The sequence below is a fragment of the Microcebus murinus genome, chromosome 21 (genome assembly GCF_040939455.1).
Source record: "Microcebus murinus isolate Inina chromosome 21, M.murinus_Inina_mat1.0, whole genome shotgun sequence".
Taxonomy (NCBI): Eukaryota; Metazoa; Chordata; class Mammalia; order Primates; family Cheirogaleidae; genus Microcebus; species Microcebus murinus.
In genome coordinates this window covers 33,725,310-33,749,433 of record NC_134124.1, presented here as the reverse complement: position 1 = coordinate 33,749,433, position 24,124 = coordinate 33,725,310, and the positions used below count along the sequence as shown (strand labels likewise).

General features: G+C 44.1%; 1 protein-coding gene and 1 long non-coding RNA gene across 2 annotated transcripts in view; one reads left to right on the top strand and one right to left on the bottom strand.

Moving 5' to 3' along the window:
• The window catches only part of LOC105867181 (uncharacterized), a 27,744-nt gene extending 8,258 nt beyond the window's left edge, over window positions 1-19,486 (top strand). Inside the window, exons 2-3 of the long non-coding RNA XR_002222536.2 lie at window positions 16,922-17,060; window positions 19,328-19,486. This is a non-coding gene — a long non-coding RNA (uncharacterized LOC105867181). The remainder of the gene's footprint in view (window positions 1-16,921; window positions 17,061-19,327) is intronic.
• GABRP (gamma-aminobutyric acid type A receptor subunit pi) lies at window positions 3,527-24,124 on the bottom strand. The gene is made up of 10 exons (XM_075995983.1): window positions 23,964-24,124; window positions 23,193-23,287; window positions 22,594-22,712; window positions 17,839-17,906; window positions 16,864-17,081; window positions 14,618-14,700; window positions 9,319-9,456; window positions 6,819-6,971; window positions 6,144-6,331; window positions 3,527-4,018 (listed from the first exon to the last, which is right to left on the bottom strand). Exons 2-10 carry the CDS (start codon window positions 23,243-23,245, stop codon window positions 3,716-3,718), a joined length of 1,323 nt encoding a protein of 440 aa, XP_075852098.1. The 5' UTR covers window positions 23,246-23,287; window positions 23,964-24,124; the 3' UTR covers window positions 3,527-3,715.

Here is a 24,124-nt window from a genome sequence, read left to right as displayed (position 1 = left end):
AAGGCACAATTGTAAGTAATGAGATCGGATGGCCAAAGCCTGTATCATAGCCAAGTCACTGAAAGCTGTGAATCACATGACTCCACTTCAAGTCCCCAAAAAGAAATCATAATTTTGAAGCTCAACCTCACAGGCCACCAGGAATATTCTTAGGCATTCGTTTTATGTTAGCAACACTTTGTATGGCACTTTAATTTTCTGCAGGCAGAGGCATCTCCCTGCACCTACAATCTCCCAAGATTACCTGGTAGAATAGGGCTGTCTGCTTTCAGGCTGGTGGATGACAAAATCAAAGGGGAGAGAAGCTGAGCATTTCATTATTCAGCTTGCACATTTTCTTCCTTCTAAACAATCAGGCTTTCTTTCATGTTTGTTTATGCCTATTTACTTTTATTCAGTTCACTTATTCAGGTGAATAGTGGAACAGCCTGTCCCTGTACAACACTTTTCTTGAATTTAATAATGAAAGTCATTATCACTCAGCCTTGCTTTTCAAGGTGCAAAAGCTCCTTCTTATTAGACTTGTTTTCCATTATTTTAATCACCTGTCATTTTTCTCTCTTTTCCCATTTTTGTAAATCCTTCTTAAAAGCATGGGCCAAAATTGGGCTCACTGTTTTTCAATCCAAATAAACTTCAGTCTGATATATACCTAAATTCTTTACAAAAACTTGAGAATTATATGTAATGTAATATATATATGAATAAAAATAGATAAGACATGTATTCAATTTTTTTTCTTTCTTTTTAAGTCATTAGTACAACACATAAATCACATTGATCATGTACTGGGGTGTAATTCCCTGTCTGTTAAAAATCAATTTTAAAAATGTATGTTTTAAGAAGATAAGGATCTTTGGCAGTAAATAGACTTTCCAAAAATTCACTACAGGCCAGCTGCTAACAAGAACTGCTCTCTATAAGTGAAAGTAACGCACAACATTGAAGAAAGACCATGTCTTGGTTTCAAACTCCCCCTAACTACAGATCTCTATACTCGTCACTATTCTTGCCTGGCACCGAAAGCCCATACTATACTTTTCTTCCAGTGGTATTCTCCTACACTTCCTATTTATTTTCAGCTTGGGATCTACTGTAATTTCAAGTTCTTTTCTGCTGTGCTCATTTCGTTTTCCTTCTCCTTCCTTTGAAATGAGCCATGTGTCACTTACTTGTTATTGAATGTCTTCCTATATCTATATGACTTCCTATATTGAGACTATTGCTATTCTCAATATCAAGGTGATTAAAAATTATATTCCCATGACTTAGAATATTCCCAAACCCACCTAGTTCCATGTCCTTTGGAAATTTTATGAGGTTATTCTTGATATTTTCACCCAAGAAATGCATGTTTTGGGTAAAGTGAGTCCTGAGACTACTATGGATAGGTAGGGTATGTGGGACAGATTCAGAATAAGAAGATTTTTTTACTGAGAACTCTGATGTAGTAGGCTTCATAAAGTCAGGCTAATACAAAATCCAAGAGTTGGTTTTTCCCCCAAAGTTTGTTCTCAGACTATAAAAATATCACCTCAACAAAAATGAAAGAGAATTTCAAAACAATAAAAAAGGTTTTGATGAGAATCTGTTACATTTTTTGAGAATTGGTTCTTTCAATATCACCAGGCCCAACTGTGTAACTGCAAGGCAAGAGTAGCACAGTGTTGTCCAAGGAAAACATTGACTCTGTCACCAGTGTTTACTGTTTACTCAGCAGAAAATTAGGGTTGGGGGAGGGAGAGAAAGAGCGAGAGAGATAGAGAGGCAGAGAGAATGTATATATGTACTATCTGGGGTGGAGGGGAACATGAGGATGGAAGAGTGTGAACCCAGTGAATTCACACTATGATTTATATCTTTTCCAAGTGAGATCTTATAACATTCATTCTATAAATGACTACTTGATTTGGTGGGTAGCCAATATAGTATATTTATTTCACAGTTCCACATCTTTACAATTGTCCTTATATAATGCTTACATGGGGTTTCAGCAGATATTTCCTTTAAAACTTTTTTTTAAAAAATCACAAATACCATCAAATCATACAACCACATTCCACCTCTTTTGACCCTCCCATTCCCTTTAGATATATGTTGTTAAAAGATCAGGTGAGCAAACCTATACAAATGGAATTGTGATAAGTATCATCATGGGAAAACGAATGAGGGCCGATGAGTATGGAGAATTACAGAAGAGAACCCCTCTTCTAAAGCCATGGCTTATTTCTGAAAGGAAGGGTAAAGCCATGCATTTATAGAAAAGGGAGCTAAGGAATTGAAGATGTTGAGATTCTTGAAAATAATTGAGCCTTTACACTGGCGCACTCACAAATCATCACCTTTGGTGCTGTTGGCTGAGCTTGGCCAAGGAGCAGGGAGAGACACACTCTTGTGCTTCTTATGTTAGGGTGAGGCTGGCTGGCCTTGGAGAACATAGGTTCTGGAACATATCCCATTGTTACTCAGAAAATTCGGACTCAGGTCCAACATTCTCCTGCTCATGCAGGACATGCCACTCAAAGTAGTCCGGCTAGAAGGATTGGGGATCTGAGCAAGGCCAAGCTTTCTTGAGCTAAGCCACTTGTTCCTGGGTAATGCAGCTTGGGATCTAATCAGCATCATTCCTGGTCATTAGAGCACAGTCATGAAAGCTCCTCTTGGAAGGATGCAGGGGACCTGCTGCTGGGAAAGTGTTGCTCAGTGCTAGAGTAGCAGAAATGACAGGATGACGGGGACTTTCTGACCATGTCAACTGGATATTTTTAGTACTTATATGAGTAAAGGCAGCTAGAAAATGAACTCGATTTGGCAAGTCTTCATGGCAACAGTCCATATTAAGACTCCTAGAATAAGTTTTAAAAAGATTCTTCCATTTCTATCTGTGATGTGAGAAAAAGGCTTTAGCATTGTTTAGGACTGATGTGCATATCAAAGTAAAATGGTAAGACATGTATAATGGAGGAATAAAGCCTCAGAGTCCTTCCAGTCTGGGGAATCCATTTTGTCTTAGAAATAAGAGATTTATGTTTTATATTATCAATTTACTAACTTTTTCTTCACTTACATTTGATTTTCAGTGTTTGGCTTACTGGAGTTTGGGGCCAGTTCTACTGTGGTGTTAAATAATACTCCTTATTAAAAATACAGCTTGGCATTGAGTTAGTGCAGTGACTTCCAATGAATTGATATAAGTCCACATTTCATTTTAATCAAAAACAAAAATCTAGAAATTGTTACCCCCTAAATAGGCAGCACTATATTTTCTAAGCACTTCAGATATTTAGTAAATAACAGATATGATTAATTTAGAAACAACCCCTGACACTTGAAGGTTACCAAATACTATTTTTAAAATATGAGGTAAATGCAGACCAGGGAGCCACTGAGGAAATAGTCAGTACTGGGTATGTTTGTAATCTTGGGCTTCACAGGGATGTCGTTGGTGAAGATGCAAGAGCAATGGACGGATGTTTCTATTACAAGATCCCATAACACTAGGATTTCTATACAGCTTAGAATAATGCTTAGGGTCTGTTCTTTTAGGAGACATACTCAAATGTTATTTTAGTCACTTATAGCACCATTGGGTCAAGGTGCACACTTGGTCTATAATACCACTTACATCATTACCTTGTTCTGTTGAAGGCCTCCACGAAGCTAGTAGCAAACATGCTACTAGTAGCACATGGCATGCAAAAAATTCAACATCATCTCAAAAATACATGTAGTATGCCCAGTAAAAGACATTGGCTAGCATAAAAATCAAAGGAAAGAGTAGTTTGGAATATCGGTCAACATTACTGGGGTTTTGAATTGTGAAATAATCAACGATCCTGCCCATCTTTTCTCGGAAGACAAACTTGAACTTGTCACTGGTTTTCATTGTCAAGTCGCTATAGTCTACGTTATTGCCGGAAATTTCAATGCTGGCAAAGCTGATCTTCCGCTTGAAGCTGGAGATGGAGCTGTTGATGATGTTAGTGATATTGACTTCTTCCACTTCCTTCGCTGTCGCCTAGTTCATAGACAGTGCAGTTAGCTTAAAAGACTTGACTCAGCAAGAATAATAAGTGGGTAATGAGCTAATAAAAAGTTTAGAGGCCTAAGTATTGAATAATTAGGTTTAATAGAGAGTGGCATTGAGTGCCTCAGAAATTGGCTGGTAAGCCAGACTTGGAGTCCTGTTCCCCTGATTGTAGGCACCTATCCAGATGCAGGCTGCCAGCGTGTGTAACGGAAGGAATGACTGTGGCCTGCTCTCGACGTGCAGAGCGGTGTGCTAGGTGCCAAACACACAGGCTTTGAAGCTAGCAGACCTGGGTTCAAATCCCCTTCTGTCTCTCACTATGGTGAAACTTTAGCCACTTTAATCCTTTTAAGACTCAATTTCCTTGCCTGCCAAATGGTGATGATATTAATGCCTACCTCCTGAGACTGATGGGAAGATTAAATGGTATAAATTATGTGAAGCATCTAGTAGGCGTTTGACGAGTTTTACTCTGTTCCAAGGAGAAGGGAGTGACTGATTATGAAAGATAATAAAAATTAGCAATGCCCTGAGGCCTCTGCCATGCAAACTGAAAGAGTCTCGCTCCCTACAATCCCTGGGAGCTGCCGTTCTCCAGCATGGCTGGGGGGATGCAGAAAGTGAGAGTGGAGTAAAGTCAGAGAGAGTGTGATTTGGGTCCTTGGCCAGGCCACTGAGTAGGTGTGGGGTCTGGGATGAGTTACCTCACATCTCTGAGTGGCAGATTCCACAACAGTAAGGTTGGGATAATAATGGGACACATTTCACTGGGTTGTTGAGTGGACTAAAGGAGATGTTGGCAGGTGTTTAGGATGGAGTAAATACTCTGTAATGCAGCTACTGTCATGCACACACCAAAATAAGGGTTTTCTAGTGTCTTCAGTGGAGGCTCTCAGTAATTCTCCAACCTCCTTTTTACCAATCTAGCAAATCCATATTTTAGCAGGGTAATTCAACTTCCTTCCTCCTCCTTAAGGAAGACTACAGGAAACAAATAAAACGAAGTTGACATTCTTCTTTGGTTGGCACTCGTGATGATTTGCCTTTGGTGTGGGGGCAATATGATTGTGTATGTCTTTGCTCATTATACCCAAACCCAAGGGGAAAAGCAGCTAAGTCCTGGGTTATTCTCATCCCTCATTCCTCACTATTAGACCCTGTGTGGTCCTAACACTTGGCTAAAGGTGGGTACCTCTTCTGAATTGGATCTCTGTCATGTTCTCACTTGTTAGCATGAGCTTTAGTATGAAAACATTTGTCAAATTTGGCTGCCAAATAACCCCAGGGTTCCATGGGCCTGGAGAGAGCAATAGGTAAGAGCATGGCCCAGTGCCCACTGCAGGTGGGAAGAACAAGTAGGTGTCAGGCTGTGGAAAGCAGATTTAGGTTGGGATCCCAGCTCTACCTCTTACTACCTGTATCCCCTGGGATAAGCCACTTGCTCTTCTTCTTCCTCAGATTCCACAACTGTAAGAATGGAGATAACAACCTCGCTAGATTGTCATGAGCATTTTAAATGATATAATATTTGCAAACGGCTTGTTACTATGTCTGGCACATGTAAATGCTTGATAAATAATAACCATTATTATTATTCAGAGAGCTGGATCACAGTGTTCCACTGCTAAATCAAATAATGACAGTCTTTCTCAATTAATAGAAAAATATACTAACCAAGAAATTTGTCACAATCTAATTTTTCCATACATTTTCCAGTAAACCATTACTCGTATAATTTAAGAATACAAGACTGCAACAGAAGAATTAAATAGCAAATACATATTAGTCTTACAATTATAAGCAGCTGATCATGTTTGGTTTGATATTGGACTTTTCACAGATGTTTGTTTTTGTGGTTGTGGTTTTAGTTTGCATATGGATGACATAGTTATTTTCTGCTGGAAAATTTAACCTATTAATATCTCATTGTATTTGCTGAAAAGAATGGTCTTTTTCAAGGGGCACCATGACGTTCAGATGTGTCCACCTGAACAAGGATGAGACTCGCTGGAGCAAAGTGAACCACTGGGGAGCAGGAACTGGGTCCAGCCCACCTCTGCAGACCATCCCATGGCATGAGCAATGGGTCAACCCAGGGCCATCAAATGCTTACCCTATCTTTGGCTGCCATCTGCTGTAAGGAGCTGTAGTGAGCAACTGCATACTCCAGTAAGGCCCCAAACACGAAGCTAAAGCAGATCCCCAGATACACGTCGATGGCCTTTATGAAGCAGTTGGTGTTGGGAAGAGAAGTGCGGGACCCGATCATCAGTGTGGTCATTGATAACACGGTGGTCACTCCTGGCAAACAGGCAGGAAATGTTCCCATGTCAGTGGCCAGGAAACCATCCACCATTTCCCGGGGGAGTGTTTCCATTCAGGAGTCGGCAGCAGGAGGACAGCAGGCAGAAACGGAACATATCTCATTTTGAAAAATCTGCAACCTTCTGGAACAGGGCTGATTGGTCCATTTTGTACAGATTATGAGCGATGTGGCTTTCTAAATGTTTTGCCTTCTGTCTTCTCTTTGGAGGGGTGGTCAGTAAACAACACAACTGACATGGACCATCTAACCACAATTATCCCTTACCTGTCACTGTGAGACATAAGTTTAAAAATGTAAAGTAGTCCTAAAGTAGTCTCTCTCTCTCTTTCTCTTTCTGTAAGAGAATTTCTCAAGAAACCAATTCTTGGAACTTACCCTGTGACTATTGATGAAAGCAAAAAAGTGGAAAAAAAAATAAGTACCTGATAACCCAGTTCTTAGAAATCTGTTGGAGCTGCTTACCAATGCAGGTTCTTGCAGGAACTGAATCGAGGGAGATCCAAAATGAAACCCAGGATAACACCACCAGGAAAGTGGAAGGAACGTAGGTTTCCAAAATGAAATACAGGACATTCCTTCGAAGCTCAAATTGCAAAACCAATCGCGTATAATTTCCTGATAGGGTAAACAAGAGAAAAACAAGAGTTGTGTCTGTGCACACAGCAGATTAGTTTCCCTATGGGATGTTGAACTTAGCTATATGCACATTAAACCCTCTGTCATTCTCCAAAATCTGGTTAATTATGAACCATCATTATGGTTTCCACAGGAGACACTGCTTTGCATCGAATGGGATTTATAGGGGTGCTGCTCCCCCATTCACCTCCTTCTTGTGCTTTTCTCTATCACAGTATTCCTACAGCATTGTAACTACTGGCTTGCTTGACCTCTACCCCACTGGACAATGAGTCCTGCACACAAAGTAGTTGTTCAGTGAAAACCTATTTAATGAAGATTACCTGAGGCCATCCATTTTTCAAGAATACTATGGAAAAGACCTAGTAGATCTATAAAATATATTTTAATTTTTGTGGATTTTGGAGGCACCCCAGATTTTATGGTATGTCAGGGCTATCCTTAGGAAACTAGCCATGTAGTCTAAATGTGGGGAATGTGTGCGATGGACAGTTATCATAATAGAAAGCTGCATGGCAAACATGCTACTATAGCACAAAACATGTGCAGTGTACCAAGCCATGCTCCTGCGGTCCTTCTACTAAGGGAAGTGAGCAAGTGGCAGAGAGCGCAGTAGTGGCCAGCACTAGCTTGGTGGAAGGACGAAGAGGTTTTCCTCTGGGAACAGAAGTCTGGCTCAGAGTAGAGTAGGAGAAAAACAGGACAGTGGATGACAGCTGCCACAACCCCATACCACCTCCACATTGACGCCTAGAGTCTAAAATTATATGATTAAATAGCTAAACAAAAGAAATATAACTGAAGAAATATAGTACAAAATAAAAATATGTAATTTTAGAGCCTGGTGGGACCCTAGTGATAACTTACTGTTTTACTTTATTAGCAGAGAAATTGAGACACAGAGTGTTAGGGACCTGAGTAGGGCCCACGGAAGATGCTGGAAGCGAGCATTAACCAGGGCTTTTGCCCTTTGTTCCAGGGATGTTCTATCAGTCTGCACTGGTTGCTTTATTCCCTCGATTTTGAAAGTCCATGTTTGGAAAAAAAACACTTAGAAATAATATTTGACTAAATAATAACATTCTTTTGTACTTAAAGTACCTAGGTATGTGCCACCTGGAATTAAATAATTTTGAAAATTGAAGCCATTTGTTTTTTTGCATGAACCCAAATTGGGAGTCCAGGTTTGGTAAATCATGATGGCATAAACTTAATTTACAAACTTGCTTTTAAAATGTAAAGTGTTATTTGTTCATTATAAAAATAATACACTCTTCATTACTTAAAATTTCTAATTTTTACATAGTAATGACCCAGTGTACATGTGATTTTTACTATCTGTCAGTGTACATATGATTTTTACTATCAACTAAAATGCGTAATACCTTTTTTCAGGGTGCATACATTGATGAGAATAAGCATTCTTAATATTATCATGAGGATATGAGAAGAAAATGCCAACTGCTTATGTATAAAATTGTATCTTTTAGCCAGGCGCGGTGGCTCACGCCTGTAATCCTAGCTCTCTGGGAGGCCGAGGCAGGCGGATTGCTCGAGGTCAGGAGTTCGAAACCAGCCTGAGCAAGAGCAAGACCCCGACCCCGTCTCTACTATAAATAGAAAGAAATTAATTGGCCAACTGATATATACAAAAAATTAGCCGGGCATGGTGGCGCATGCCTGTAGTCCCAGCTACTTGGGAGGCTGAGGCAGGAGGATTGCTTGAGCCCAGGAGTTTGAGGTTGCTGTGAGCTAGGCTGACGCCACGGCACTCACTCTAGCCTGGGCAACAAAGCGAGACTCTGTCTCAAAAAAAAAAAAAAAAGTATCTTTTAGAAAATCTCTATCTAAAAATGCCAAAGACTAAGAGATTTGATGCTGGTAAATGGAGTGAACAAGTAATTCTTCCTGCCAAGTTTGCAATAATTAGGATGTTCATACTCTTGTTGGGTCTTGCTGCTGTCTTCTTCATCTGTGAGCTGTGTTGTTAGATTTATTCTTTGGTGGCAGAGAAGCAGTGCTCTGGTTAGAAACATGAGTACATTTTATGCATGATGAAGGCGCGGAATTTGAGCAGTCATTAGAAAATATTATTTGGAGATAAATCGTGCTAGGCTTTCGAGCTGGTCTGAAGGTCCACTCCCCGGTGGATAATTTCAATACTAGGGGTGGAGCTGGTAGAAGAGCTGAACCCAAACTCAACTCCCTCACTCCACTGGATCCCAAAGAGGTAAGAAGGGGAAGAGATGATATTTCTGACTCATAGAGCCACCCTCTATCTCTGGCCGCTTATTTTTATTTTGTACAGTTTGCCCCATGAGTTTACCTGTCTCCTGCTGCGATCTGGTGACTAAGGTGAAATACCGTTGTATGGTGTACTGAGCAAGCCGCAGGTTTTCCAGCCCACGCACAGAGTCGTTGCCTCTCAGCCAGCTGAACTCCACGTCGTTTCCATCGTAGCCCCCTGGCAAATAAAACGGAGACAGTGCAAAGACGTTGCAGATCGAACTGGTCTGGAAAATGCTACAGTGTGGAGACAGCATGAGCTCCGTGCTGATGGCAGTTAAGTCGAAGAATGATCCCATCCAAACCTCAGCATGGTTTCTCAAGTGCAATTGCAGTGTCTATTCAGAACTAGGCGACTTGATAGGACTATTTGCCATCAATTGAGAACTGGTCCTGTGCTAAGTGTTGTGTAGATCTGGTGGATGATACGCCTTTAGAAGTGGACTCCTTCATGATTTAAACTGTATTTGTTGAATGCATATCTGTGAACACACAATGGCTACTGCTTGACACTGCCTTTCAAGACTGCCTTCACAAGCTCTGCTGGTGTTTTCAGGGACTTTAGAACTTACTTGTTCATATTTCCACATTGGCATAAAAGCAAAAACAAAAACAAAAAACCTGCAGCCAGCTGCCTTATTGATGTCTGTAAACGTGTGTTTAATAAATCTCAAAGCAGTTTAATCAATACAGTTGGTAATAGCAACAGTAGTTACCTTTTATTAAACATTTATGTTAGTCCTTTATCCATTATGTTGCTAATGTTCTTGCAATAATTTCTACATTTCTTCAATTCCAAGATGGACTTTTTTTTTTATATTTTCTGAAATTGATGAATCTTACAGTTGGTTTATATATAAAAAGTAGAGCTTTTCCCCCTAAAACGTTATTATTCAATAAATGCTGTTTCTTAGGATTGAGGAATTATAATGATTTTCACACTTTATTCTGAAAACTCTCAGATTCAGAGAGGTTGCCTAACTTTCTCAGGATAAGGCAAGCAAGAAACAAAGCAAGGACTGCATTTCAGATGATAATATTATCTATCATTTAGTAAGCAATTACATTTCTAAATGTTTCACAATATTATCATCTCACTTAATCCTCAAAATAATCTCTTTGAGAAGATATACGAATGGTTCGTAAGTATATAAGAAAGGTGCTCAATATCATCAGTCCTTGGGGAAATGCCAATCAAAACCACGCCAAGATGCCTCACACCCATTAGAATGGCTACAATAAAAAAGACCGACAATGACAGATGGCCAGAACATGGAAAGGCTGGGACATCACTGGTGGAAATGTACAGTGGTACAATCGCTTTGGAAAACAGTAACAGTCTGTCAGTTTCTGAAAAACTTACATATACATTTACCATTTGACCTGGTCAGTATTCCACTCCTAGGTATTTGCACAAGAGAAATGAAATCATGTCCACAAGAAGACTTGTACCCCAAAGTTTATAGCAGCATTGTTAATAATAGCCAAAGGTGGAAACAAGCCATATGTCCATAAGCTGATGAATAAATGAATAAAATGTGATATGCATTCCTACAAAGAAATACTACTCGGCAGTAACAGAAATGAAGTACTGATATACGCTACACGATGTATGCACCTCGGAAACATTATGCTAAGTGAAAGAGCCAGATACGAAAGACCACGTATAGATTCCATTTATAGGAAATATCTAGAAAGGCACATCCATCCATAGAGACAGAAAGTAGAAGAGTGGTTGTGTGGGAGCTGGTGGTGGGAAGGGGGAGTGACTTCAAATGGGCACAAGGGGTCTCGTTGGGGTGACAGAAATGTTCTAACAATGGCGTGTGGTGATGGTTGTACAACTCAGTGAATTTACCAACAATTTTTGAACTGTACACTTAACATGGATAGATTTTATGGTGTATAAATTATACTTCAACAAACCTGTTAAAAATTAACTCTTTGAGTCAGGTGCTGTTATTTTTCCCACTTTGCTGATGAGGAAACCTGAGGTCCAGGGAGCTTAGTTACTCACCCACAGTCACACAGCTGGTGATGGCATTCCAGTACCTGTGATCTTAAACACAAACCTAAGTTGCCTTTGTTTTCAAAGGCTACTGGGAAATGTGATGACAGGGTTGCGACTGACATTTTGTTAAGTCTCATCTTATGGCACCCACTGTTTAGCAGGAGTTATTTAGTCGTCATGAGCTCTTAGGGGATTTCCTGGTAAAAATTATCTGTGGGCTGTCTCTTGGAAGCCCCCAAAATGTACTGAAGCTAGCTGTCTGAATAGGCCTATGATCCCAAAGAAATAATTTTTAAAAAATCTATAAAAGTGTTAGCACAAATTCCTACACTTTGCTTTTACAACTAGTAAATGCTCACAATCATTACATTATCACCTCTCTGTCCCAGAGTGAATATGTGAAGTCGTGCGATGGTATCAATTCTTTTCTAGGGATGGCATGTAGAAAAAACCCTTAGCGAGGTTTCTGTACCCCCAGACTGCTACTAAACATTCAGCCAAAGCTTCCTCTGCTCACTGGGGATAATATTTGTACAAGCAGAGTGCTGAAGTTTCCAAGAGAATCTTGCTCCTGGGATTTGAGATGAGGCCAGCCATGACACATGGAGGGTAATTACCTGTTCCATGTGGGACTGAAAATGAGTTCTCTTTTTGATAACCTCAAGTTTTATTCTGCCACCAAACAGCTGTATTGCTTCAAGAAGGTTTTGCATGCATTTAATCAATAAGATAATTAATCTGTTTGTCTGAGTCTTTTAATTAAATGTCTACTTCTGAAAAATGGCTTCTGCCTTATAATAGTTGTGCTTTTCTGATATTGCCCACTTGTGACCTTACGTAGGAGTGCCCACCACTCTCCAGAGCTTGACCACGGTGCCGCCACCGCCACCCCAGACACAAGACATCCTGTGATGCCTTAATAAATCATATCTGTGCTGTATCACAGGCGCCCAAGTTTGGTGGGCAGTTCAGAGTGGTTTACTAAGGACAATGGAGATTGTTTGACAATGCCAGGGAATTCATGTGTCGCACATCAAATTTAGAGTAAATCCTCATTCTTCATGGCGAGCAAATCCCCAAATGACAGTTTAGATGACCATTTACTGGCATTACTGTTTAAGGTTTATATATATATATCAAGTAGTAGTTTTTTAAAGTTGGAAGCAGTTGTGTGATAAATGTTGATGATGGCATATGCACCACGTCTCACCTCTGCTCTGTCCCTTCTTGCTTCCGTCTTAGCGGATTCCGAGTCCTACTGTTTGTCGTCTTGGCCAACTCCAACCAATCCCTACCGTCTCATGTCAAGTGACATTTCCCCTCCGAAATCTCTGACTCCCCCGGGCTGCCATAACACCACGGCTTTTGATTGTTAACATTCAGTCTGGTATAATTATTTAAAGTCCTGTACCCTCTGGGAAGACTTCCCTTAGGACACACAGGAGGGAAAGCACTGGGTGGTCCTGAGTAAGGGAGAGGAACTGGCACAGGAATGAGCTTGGGACCACTGTGTGGCCATCACACTGTAATTCAGTTTAACGTTCTGGCAGGATTTGGGGACTCCAGTGCAAGCATCATGTGGCTACTCAACTTGGGGAAAATAATGATAATAAATGGGCACTGGAGACACTGGAAAGCAGTTATTAAAAGCTTTTCATTATCCCCATATTACTGTTTAAAAGCACTTTATGGGCCGGGCGCGGTGGCTCACGCCTGTAATCCTAGCTCTCTGGGAGGCTGAGGCGGGCGGATTGCTCGAGGTCAGGAGTTCGAAACCAGCTTGAGCAAGAGTGAGATCCCGTCTCTACTATAAATAGAAAGAAATTAATTGGCCAACAATATATATAGAAAAAATTAGCCGGGCATGGTGGCGCATGCCTGTAGTCCCAGCTACTCGGGAGGCTGAGGCAGTAGGATCCCTTGAGCCCAGGAGTTTGAGGTTGCTGTGAGCTAGGCTGATGCCATGGCACTCACTCTAGCCTGGGCAACAAAGTGAGACTCTGTCTCATAAAACAAACAAACAAAAAAGCACTTTATGGTATTTATACTCAGGAAAAATATATAGCTCAGATCACAAAGAAGCTACTGGACCAAAATCCCTAGGTGACTCCAGCCCAGTAGAAGGGCTGTTAGAGTTAGGGGGACTTTGCGCTTTGGACCCAGGCTACGTGGGTTCAAGTCCCAGTGTTGCTCCTTACTGTGTTCCCTTGGGAAGTGACCAAATCATAAAGAGCCTCAATTTCCATATCAGCAAAATGGGAAGAACAACACTGATCTCATAAGACTGGAAGGTACCTAGTAAAGTGCCTGGTATGCAGTAAGCAATTGGTAAATGGATGCTATAGTATTTAGTAGGAAGAAAACATTTATTATTATAGTTAATGACAAAGTTGTTTGGCGAAGGAAACCAGGGCAACAGCAGACCCAGGCCACATAACACATTTTGTTACCTCCTCCTAGGAAGTCTTTCCCCATTAGCCTCTCTACCTACTCTGCAATCAATTGTGAGGCTTTCCTATTAACGAGGTGCTTTGCACTAGGACAAAGAAAAAAAAGAAAGCTTTTGAGTCTTTCTAGAACTAAAAGGGTAGCCTTGGGCATATTTGCTGACAGATGAATAGGACATTGATGAAAGGTCCATGACCTTCTCACAGTGACTAGAGGGACTGGTGGCTAATTTGATCTTGGTGAGTAAGAGTGGGTGAAGATCATGGCCATGGAAATGACTCATCTGGAATCAGAGACCCTTTGAGAACTGGTGGTTGCCAGAGAGATGGCATACATCAAATGTTTAAAGTTTAAGTATCTAGATCTGTTTTCACCAAAATGTTTTCTATAAAATGGTTGTCTGACAAAATACTCATGAAATGAGATTCCATAGGTAAATAAATTTGGGCCATTCTATCACTTCTTCTTGGAATTCACATGGAATTAGCTTAGTAGACAGTGTGCGAGCAAATGGGCATGGCTGTGCTCCAATAAAAGTTTGTTTACAGAAACAGGTGATGGGCTGGATTTGGCCTAAGGGGCTGCAGTTTGCTGACCCCTGGTCTAGACTCACTACATTAAAGCATGTCCTTTGGTTGTTTTATCCACTCAAGGTGGAGATATTTGTTACTAATGCACCAAGGTTCTCTCCAAAAGATATATGGCTATAAGGTGTTTCTTTTAGTCCCTCAATCCGTCAGGAAGTACAGTCAGAAGGGCCGAATCCATTGTGAATCAGCATCAGGAAAAGAAACGTCCCTATGTTCAGAGCATTCTTCATGAATGCACAGATCTAAGTCACCCAGGACAATCATCTCAGGAGCCTGCAGGATATACTCACAGCTTTCCAGCTGCAACTTGCATGTCTGTGTGTCCATGGGGTATTTAGACAGATCCATGTTACATGCAACAGTCGTCGTGATTCTAAGAAAGGAAAAATGGGTTCATGAGGAACCTATGAAAATAGGTTATGAGGAACCTATAGAAAGTATGTATTCCCATCCAACGTTCACTCCAAGAGGACTTTCCCTTGAACTCTATAGTGGACATGGGGCTTGGAACCTGCATCCAAAGCACCCTGGAGGTTTCCGAGCTAAACAATGTCTGCGAGGCTCTGTTAAGACTAGGTGCAGAGTGGAGAAAGTCAGAATTCTGGCAATTCAGAGGCAAAGCTTCTAACAATATCACAGAACAGACTCACTCATGGGCTTGTTTGAGATGCTTTTGCATCCAGTTTTAAAACTTAACCTTCCTGGCAGACCTGGGCGGGGCTAGAACCGTGTTCACTGTTGCTTTCATCACCATTTGGCAGCAGACTTAGGGGCTTGCTTGGGCTCACATAGCTCTGAGTGGCAGGGCTGGGACCAGAGTCCAGGTCTCCTGGCTGTGCTCGTCCCACAGGGCTTGCTTACTCTCGGGATGAGGGTGCAGAGCAAGTGGAGGCAGCAGGCACTGTGGCTCATGGAGCGTAGCGCCCAGAGGTGTTCAGTTAAAGGTCAGTCAAAGCCAGGCATGGTGGTTCACGCCTGTAATCCTAGCATTCTGGGAGGCTGAGGTGGAAGGATTGCTTGAGGTCAGGAGTTCGAGACCAGCTTGAGTAAGAGAGAGAGAGAGAAAAAAAAAATCTCTACAAAAAATAGAAATATTAGCCAAGAGTGGTGGTGTGCACCCATAGTCCCAGCTACGTGGGAGGCTGAGGCAGGAGGATTCCTTGAGCCCAGGGATTTGAGGTTACAGTGAGCTATGATGACACCACTGCACTCTAGCCAGGGTGACAGAACAAGACTCTGTCTCAAAAAAAAAGTCAGTGAAACCCTCACACTGGAGATTTTCATTGACAGGCCTTGATCTTCCTTTTTCTTCAGTGTCACGTATTTTTATTAAGCACCCTTATTCATTCAGCACTGTGCTAGGCGCGGGGGGTGGGGGAGGAAGTGGAGGTGATTATAGCATGGCGCCCACCCAAGGAAGCTCACACTCCATTAAGGGAGACAGAGAATGAGGACAGCTGCTATTTCCAAATGCTTACTGTGAGCCCGTCCCTGAACTGAGTGCTTTGCATGCATTAACGCATTACCCTTTGAACAGCCCTACTAGGTAGGAAATATTTGCATTCTCAATTTGCTGCTGCTGAAACTGAGGCCCAGGGAGTCAAGTAAGACCTCGGCCCACAGAGCTGCCAAGGAACAGAGCAGGGACTTGCACCCAGCTCTGTGTGACTCCAGAGCCAGGCTACTAAACCATCACCCGTTGTTTGTAATCCTCACACGAGACTGGCTGTGGTACATGCCATGACACAGACAGAAGCACACGCACACACATGCATGCACACACAGGAGCATTAAGTTTGCACAGTCCTTGTACAGACAGGGACGAGTCCTCTGCCTGTGGGCTGCCTCACGCGACACGCAGGGAGCACCCTTCCTGTTCCAGCCAACCAGAGGCTCCTCGAACGATTGGGTGGAAGGAAATTTCGGTCTCAGGGATCTGGGAAGAAGGCAGAGGGGAGCCCATGGCTACAGGCGGCAGATGCTTTGGGGCGCTGCATCTTCATTTTCTGACCAAACAGGACTCAGACACGCAGAGATGCGTTCTGGAGCTGCCCCAGCTCCACCGAGCCCCACGCAGGGAAGTCCCTCGCACGCACCTCTCCGTCTGCCCCTGCGGTTGCCCTTACTTCTTCCCTCACTAACTTCCCTTCGCCCTTTAAGACTCAGCTTGGAATCCTGTGAAAACGCCCTCTGACGTTATCTCCAAACTAATAACCTACTCCCCAACCTGGGTCCCAGCTCCCGGGACCTCCTCTGTCTCCATATCCGTGTCCCTGAGGCGATGTTTCCTGCAGCTCTGCATCCTCCGTGCCCAGCACAGGGCTGGCGCAGGGCAGGCATTCTGCAGGTGCTCACTGAGCCAGACTAACAGAGGGAGGGCCCTGCTGTTACGGGACAAGGTCTAGGAAGGCAGGAGCGCGAGAAGCATGGGACCTCAGAGAGGCTGTTTTAGTGCTTTCCAGAAAACCCAAGATGCACCTGTGCCTGTTCATCCAGCCACTTCCCCCCCACCCTGAGGTTGCGGGCTCCCGCTGACCTGAGGGCATACAGGACCGTGCCGTTGGAGAAGAGGCGAATGAGCCTGTTTCCCACAGTGACTTCGTGGAGGAAGGACTTCTTGGACTCCACGATGTAGGTGTCTGGCACCCAGAGGAACTCCACGAGGCGAGCGTCCAGCGTGAAGCTCTTGTTGCCCTCGAACACCAGCCGCTGGTCCGTCCAGCGCTGTCGCAGGTATATGGTGGCCGTGTAGTCCTGGCGGGGAGGCAGGGGGTGGAAAGGGGTGGGGCCGGGAGAAAAACCCCCAAAGCAGACGAAAAGTGGTCAAGTTTTACTCCCCTCCCACCTCCACTTAGATCAGTGTACACAGCCATGGGTGAATAAAGTTATGTCTTGGGGTAGTGGCACAAGGCAGTAAGTGACAATAACTCCCACTGCATGTTCAGGACTTTAACCTACTTGGCATGCAAGCTCGCGTTGGCCTAGATCAAAAGCCTTGCCAACTTGTTGAAGCGTTTGGTGGGCTGAGTGCTTACGGTTGTCTGGGATTTTCGTAGAACGCGTGCTGGGCCCTCTTGGCAAACCACCTTTATTCTGAACTTGTCTTTAATATGTTCTCTTGAGTGGTAGCATTATTGAAAGCAGTCACTTAATTATCAGTTTTCATCAGCTTGCCTCCCTCTCTGTGAAGGGCCCTGTCTACCAGCCTCACTTACTACACTTTTATTCTTTTCCTCAATTCTTATTCCTCACCAATGCACCCACTGCGTTCCCAGGTTTCTCTCCTCCTGGCCTTTGACTCCATTTCTTCCTGGTACTTAGAACATTTGTTCTATTAATACAAGAATCTCCACTGTCTTGAGTTTTGGGCTAGGTCTCCAGCTTTTTCAGTCCAAATGGAGGAGGGCCATAAGTCTTTCTTTTCTGTTTTTAGGTAGCTAGAATGTGCACCTCCACTGAACACAGAGAGAGGGATTCTTGGATGGAATGCTGTGGCATGACACTTACTTACCATGTTACTCTCTGAAATGCTAGAAATACTTGCAATGTCCAGAGTCAGTGCTATCTGAACTGGTTCTCCTAAGAATGAAGAAAGAATTGGAAAGACATGGAAACATGAACATAAGGTTTCCTAAAACTACACTCATGCATTAAAAAAAAATTAAAAATTACAAAAGTAATACTTGCTTGTTAGAAAAATTTAAACAGTCTAGAAGTATAAAAAGTAAAAAGTTAATTTCTATTTTCTTTCTCTCAGGAGTAAGCATTATGTATAGTGCACCTCCCTTTTGTATGAAAAATACGCATAAATATATAGTTATCTTAATACATAGAGAGACCACCCTGTTTAACACATTGACTACCACACTAGAAAAAGATTTTTTTTCCCTGGGGCTGTGATGTTTTATTATGAAAATAGAATAAAAACTTCGAAAACAAGACAATCCTTTTGAATTTAATGAAAAATTCATCATTTTTTATTGTTTTCTGTGCACGAGTTATATGCAATTAAATTGTCAATATTAATTGTAACAATAAGAACATCCACAAGTAGGATTTTCATGAACCAACTGCAGTTACATATGCTTCACGAGGCCTCAGGCTCAAAACTAGTGTGAGTTAAATACAACTCACACAGCAGTTAATGTGTTAATGAGTGCATATTTTAAAGAACATAGTGGTGAGATATTTGCTACTTCTTCCATGGAGAGTTTTTCCTATGGTGCTTGCATTTAATAGGAGACCTGTAACAGAGATCTGGTAATCTGATTGTGCAGATGTCTTTTTTGCCCCCTTGATAAGTAAATTTACCATAAGATGGCCTTCAAGACTGCTCACAGCTGAGCTTTTGCTGACCTCCTGACACTTTCCTCCTCTTCCTTTACTCTCCTGGAACCCTAAACTATTTAGAATTCTGAACCTTGCCCACTTGGTCCTGTGTGCAGACTCTCAGGTCTCAGTCCTGGAGTCTCAGCAGATGACTGGACTTCAGCAGGAGCCAGTCCTAGCTCTAGAGACTGCAGTGTCACAGCCAGCTTTTCAGGAGCCAGGCCAGGCCAGGCAGCTGACTCCTCCTTAGACGGGAATGCGGGAGAAAGGGCCTAGACCCCAGCTCTGTCACATCCCCATTCTATGATCTGAGAAAGTTCTCAACTCTTTAAAAGCTACAGTTCTCTCACCTGCAAGTGAGGATAATACTAATGACATGCTAGGGTCACAGAGAGGGTTAAAGATTAGGTGTGTGCTGGTGTCTTTGTGGAGTGGGGCAAGAGGGAATGTACAGGAAGTGCCTGCCCAGCACTTCTTTATGGACCAGAAGGTGCTCATACATGGTTCTCTGCACAAAGCTCCCAGCAGCATGGCCATTTGTCACATAATAGTAGGTGCTCAAAAAAATGGCATTTCCCTTTACTTCCCCCCTCCCTTTCATAATCCTAGCTAATTTTGGAAAAGGAACAACTTTTCACAGGGTTAATAGATCTAATCACATTCACTTGCAGAAATAACCCCTCGTGGATGCCACCGGGGACTGTGACAATGCATTAACCAGGAGGAAGAGAGGGAGATTTCGAAAGAAGCTTAAAAACATGTAATCAGTAGGAATCCGGCAAAGCAACTTGATTATTAATTTAAGAAAACCAAGGCATTGAACATAGGTAGGAATTTGGAAATGAAGTTTTAAAGTAAATGCAATTAAATAATAATTCAGTGTTAATACTTGGTGGAAAAGGGGGAGATCTTTGCGGGCAGACCCTGGAAGGTGCTGAAGGGGTGTGGCTGCTAAGTGGCTCTCTGCCCCTCTGGGCAGCAAGGTGCAGCTCAAGATGAGGAACTTGGAGTCAAAGATGGGGGTGTTTGAATCTCACACTGGCCGCTTAACAGCCTTGTGACCTTGAGCAAATTGCTGGGCCTCTCTGTGCTGCGGTTTCTCACCTGTAAAATAGAGTTACCGGTGCTGCCATGGTTTGAATGTTTGGTCCGTCCAAAACTCATGTTGTCATTTAATTACCATTGTAATAGTATTAAGGTGAGACCATTATGAGGGGACTAGGCCCCCAGGGTTCCACCCTTACGGCTGGGATTGACGGGCGAGTTCAGGACGCTGTAGCCCTCTATCTTGCTCTCGTGCCTCCACTGCGTGGTGATGCAGCAGGAAGGCCCTTTCCAGAAGCTGCCAGCTTGATACTGGACTTCTCAGCCTCTACTGTGAGCCAATAAACTCCTGGTCAGTATAAGTCACCCAGTCTCCGGTATTCTGTCTTAGCAGCACAGACAGCCCAAGACATCGGGGTGGGGTTGGGTTGGGAAGGTCACAGCACCGATTTAAGTGCTATTGGTCAATGCTAGATGCCCTCCCCGAAGAATGTAGGGAATGGGAAACACACAAGCTCCAGTTCTGTTGTGTTTTTGTTTAGTTTATTTCTAAATAGTCCAGTCTAGGCCTTGCCTCAGTTGGCTTTTTTGTGGACCAGAGCTTGCTCTTCTCCTTGGCTATGAAAGCAAGCTGTGCCACCAGAGGGCAGCTTTCTCCCAGGAAGGAGGTCAAAGCCAGCTCCTGGGTGGTGCTTGCTACTGCCTGCTCACAAACCTTCGCTCTGTCCAGCTCTGTCCCTGAAAAACCCTGCGGAGCTCTTGTCTCCTAAGGACCTCGGGGTTCTAGAATCTGCGTGCACAGACATTAGGAGAGCAATGGCTACTGCCGGGCCTCCAGGATGCCATGCAAGATCAGGCTCCTTTAGGAGGTAAAGTGCCTAAAGCCATAAAACAGGGGGTGGAGAGCTGTACCTTCCTCTCTTTTTGACTGAGAGCCCTGTGCCCCATTTTAACCCCAGGTGGGACTGGGCCTCACATCTCTGTCCTCAGACTGAGCTCCTTGCCCAAGTGCCCTGCAAACACCAGCCTGCCGTTGAGTGGACCTGACCAAGGTGTGCAGACTCACGTGCTTGTCATTAGTGTTCAAAAGGGCCTGGGAAAACCAGGGGAAGTTGGAGTCTCTATAGGTTCCTTGACCCAAGGATCTCAAACCCTGATTATGTGGCCATGCAAATGCATCTCTCAGATCTCCAGCTGAGGGGGTGTAATCAACGGAGGGCCCTGGCTTCTGTGCTTTGGAATCTGTCACCTTGCTCTGAGGCCATGCTTCCCATGGGCTGCAGCTAACCAGGGACTGACACAGCGGGGATGCCAAGGCAGGCCTTTTCCTTGGACGTATAAGGATGCGACTCCTCTGATGGCAACTTTGGCTGGAGGACTTCCTGATGGCCTTTCTAAACACACTCAGGACTGCACTGCCATGTAAGACACTTCTGTCTGGCCTTTTCTCCTTCTGTCTCTCCCTTCCTCAGGGTCTGGCTTGCACTGTATTCTGACGGCTTCCCCCTCCTCTTGCCCCATTTTCCCTCCAGACATTCCCCCACCAAGTATCTTGAAGATGTTGTCCCCCCTTGCTGTCTGCTCCTTGGAGGATCTGGACTAACACTAATCCCAGACCTGACCAGAGAGTTTTATCACCTGAAGGGAGGAGCAGGAAGGGAAAAGGATTGGAGTGGATTGTGCCCTGTCCATATGGCAGGCACAATGCTTCAGGCTTGCACACTTCACTGCATTCAGTCCTCCCTGTGAGAGAGATGGGATGTCCCCATTTTACAGAAAGGGAAACTGAGGCTCAGAAAGCTAAGGTACTTGCCAAAGCAGCAGAGTTAAAAGCCCAACTCAGGCTTATTCAACTCCAAGGCTCTTCCTACTACTTTCTGCTATGAGAAGGTGTGCCATTGGTCTCATTCCCTCCCTTCTTGCCTAATTCTTTCAACAAATATAATTGACAACTTGTTATATGTCAAGTATTGAGCTCCTACTGGGGTTCGTTAGTGAGGTAATGAAGCAAGACTCCTCCAAGAGGTTGCAGCCTAGAGCTGGAACAGACATAAAACTAGTTACAGTATAACGGGTTAACGGCTATGTTTTGAAGGTATGTCCAAAATAAAGTGTAAAGAAAGTGGTTGGGGCCTGGAGGACTCCGGGAAGGCATCTTAGAGGAAGGAGCCTTTGCACTGAGGCTTGAAGAAAAAGTGGCATTTTTCCAGGGAGTCAAGTTGGAAGAAGCAATCCCCCAGGCAGATAAACAGCCTCTGTAAAGGCCCAGAGGCCTGGGAGGCCAAGAGTGTCAGGACGCATTTGGGCACACGGTGGAGAATTGTAGGAGGAGGCAGGTGGGTAGAGGGGAGGACGAGAACGGTGGCCAGATAGAGGCTGGGTCGGGAAGGGCCCGGTGTGCCCGGACTCTGTGCCAGGTTGCTGGGGCGCATGTGGGTGTTCTGGGTCGTCTAGGTGGCCGTGTGAGGAGTCAGCTGAGAAGGGGCAGGCTGGAGGCAGGAAGACCAGGTGGGGTAGTCCTGGTGGCGTACGGTGAGTTCCCTGAATAATGGCACTGGAAGTGGGGGTGGAAGAAAGGCAGTGTGGGAGTGGTTGTTAGGAGGCTTTTGCAACCTCTTCAGTGGGAGAGAGACTTCTTTATCTCCCAGGTGGAGAGGCAAAGCGCTTTCTTCAAGGTAGCGTGAAAAGTCATTAGTAGCTGTCCTCATCCATCATTGCCAGTCCCTAAATAGGCTGCAGATCAGAGAATGCAGTCAACACTTGTACCCCCATAATACGCTAAAATAAAAAATATGAAAAACAAAAACAAAAACAACCTCTTGGAACCTCCACCACGTACTGTCTCTGCTCCTGGCCCTTCGAATTGATGTCTTGAACATAAAAGATAACCTACCGCCAAAATTGGGCCTGAGAAACTTGTTATATCCTGCTGTGAGGTTCTCAAAGCCAGGCAGGGAAAGCTTGTCACTTCTGTTGACCTCGATGTTGAACTGACGCCCCTGGATACACATCCTGGAACACAACATGGGTTTTGTGGCACATGTTTGATTATGCGTGAATAAACATTTATGCACATGAACTTGATCCTGTGTTTACGTGTGTGCGTGTGTTGTGCCCATGGACCAGACTGTGGACCACATTTCTCCAATTTCCTAAAGAGAAATCTCTTAATTTTCAGCTGTCGAGTTAGCATCTCCATTTATGATCCATATGCCATAGATCAAAATGTGGTGATGATTTGGGAAACCTCCAAATATCTTCTCAAAAAGTTCAAGGCCTCCTCCATCTATGACCATTTTGGAAGCTTCTCTTCTCTAAGTAGAATAAATGGCAGGAAGTTTCATAATCCCAATGCTCCTGGGAAGTGAATGGTCTGGATTTTGCCTTGCTGTAGGTAAGTAGGAAGAGCTGCTGTACCCCCCACCCCACCTGACCAAATGCCTACACACAAAGCGACTCAGACCAAGGCCATCCTGGGGTAGCAAAGCTCACCTTTGAGTGAAGAGACACAGGCACAGAAAGGGCAAATGGGGACTGTAGTTCATGTTGGGTGGCTGCTCACTCAGACGGGTTGAAGTAGGAATCACCTGGGGAAACAGGGGACGAGGTGAGCAGCAGCCAATCCAAGAGGCTCACCTGCCCCCAACCCGGCCCCTCGCTCCTGTGGGTGGTGGGCACCCCATTTTCCCAGCATGCATGGGGAGCAGCCTCTGTCCATACTTGTTGTTTATAGCTCCTGCTCCTTGCATTTCCAGGAATGACTTCCTTTCTGAGGATTATGTTTTAAATCCACCCCAAAGAAGGGCTGAGAGCTTGTTTAGAAAGTGGCTCACCAGCACCAGAAATGCAGCCGGTCTATCCTGGGAGCCCCAGGACTATCCTTACCCTGTCCTTGTCCTGATTTTGCCAGGATGGACAGCCCCAAGTCTACACTCACCCTGACCGAGCCAGACAGTGTCTTATTTATCCCAGGGTCTAGGCTTGTGAGTCCTGCTGTGCAGACAGGAAATAAAAACCTTCTGAGAACCTTCCATGTGCAGGGGGTGAGTTAGGTACTTTCCCGAAGATCTTTTCCCTTAACCCTCACAATGGTGGGTCAATCTCTGCATCACGATGAGGGAAAAGGCTCAGGGAAAGGACACCATGCTACTGGATGCCAGAGGAGACTTTGAATGTAGGGCCTGCCTACTGCCCCTCCCCCTGCTCAGGACTCTCTTCCCTCAGAAGCGGCTGGGGCCTGAACCTTAGCCAGCCCGAGGACACCTGCTGCTCTCTCAGCCTCCCGGACCTGCTCCCTGGGTGCCCCAAAGCTGTGCAGGGGCTGCGCTGCAGGAAGCATGGCCCAGGGACTGGCCTCCTTAGGTTTGGGAGCTGCTGCCAGCTGCCCCTCTGAGAGAGTAGGAGGCAGCCAGGCAGGCCAGCCT

What these genes read in the sequence shown, in the direction of transcription:
- GABRP (XM_075995983.1), bottom strand. Translation starts at nt 23,245, where the DNA reads ATGAACTACAGTCCCCATTTGCCCTTTCTGTGCCTGTGTCTCTTCACT. An exon ending in ACGGTCCTGTATGCCCTCAG is followed by an intron (nt 14,701 to 16,863) that starts GTCAGCGGGAGC and finishes TTCCTTTCTTAG; the next exon opens with AATCACGACGACTGTTGCAT. An exon ending in AGATGGCAGCCAAAGATAGG is followed by an intron (nt 4,019 to 6,143) that starts GTAAGCATTTGA and finishes TCTATGAACTAG; the next exon opens with GCGACAGCGAAGGAAGTGGA.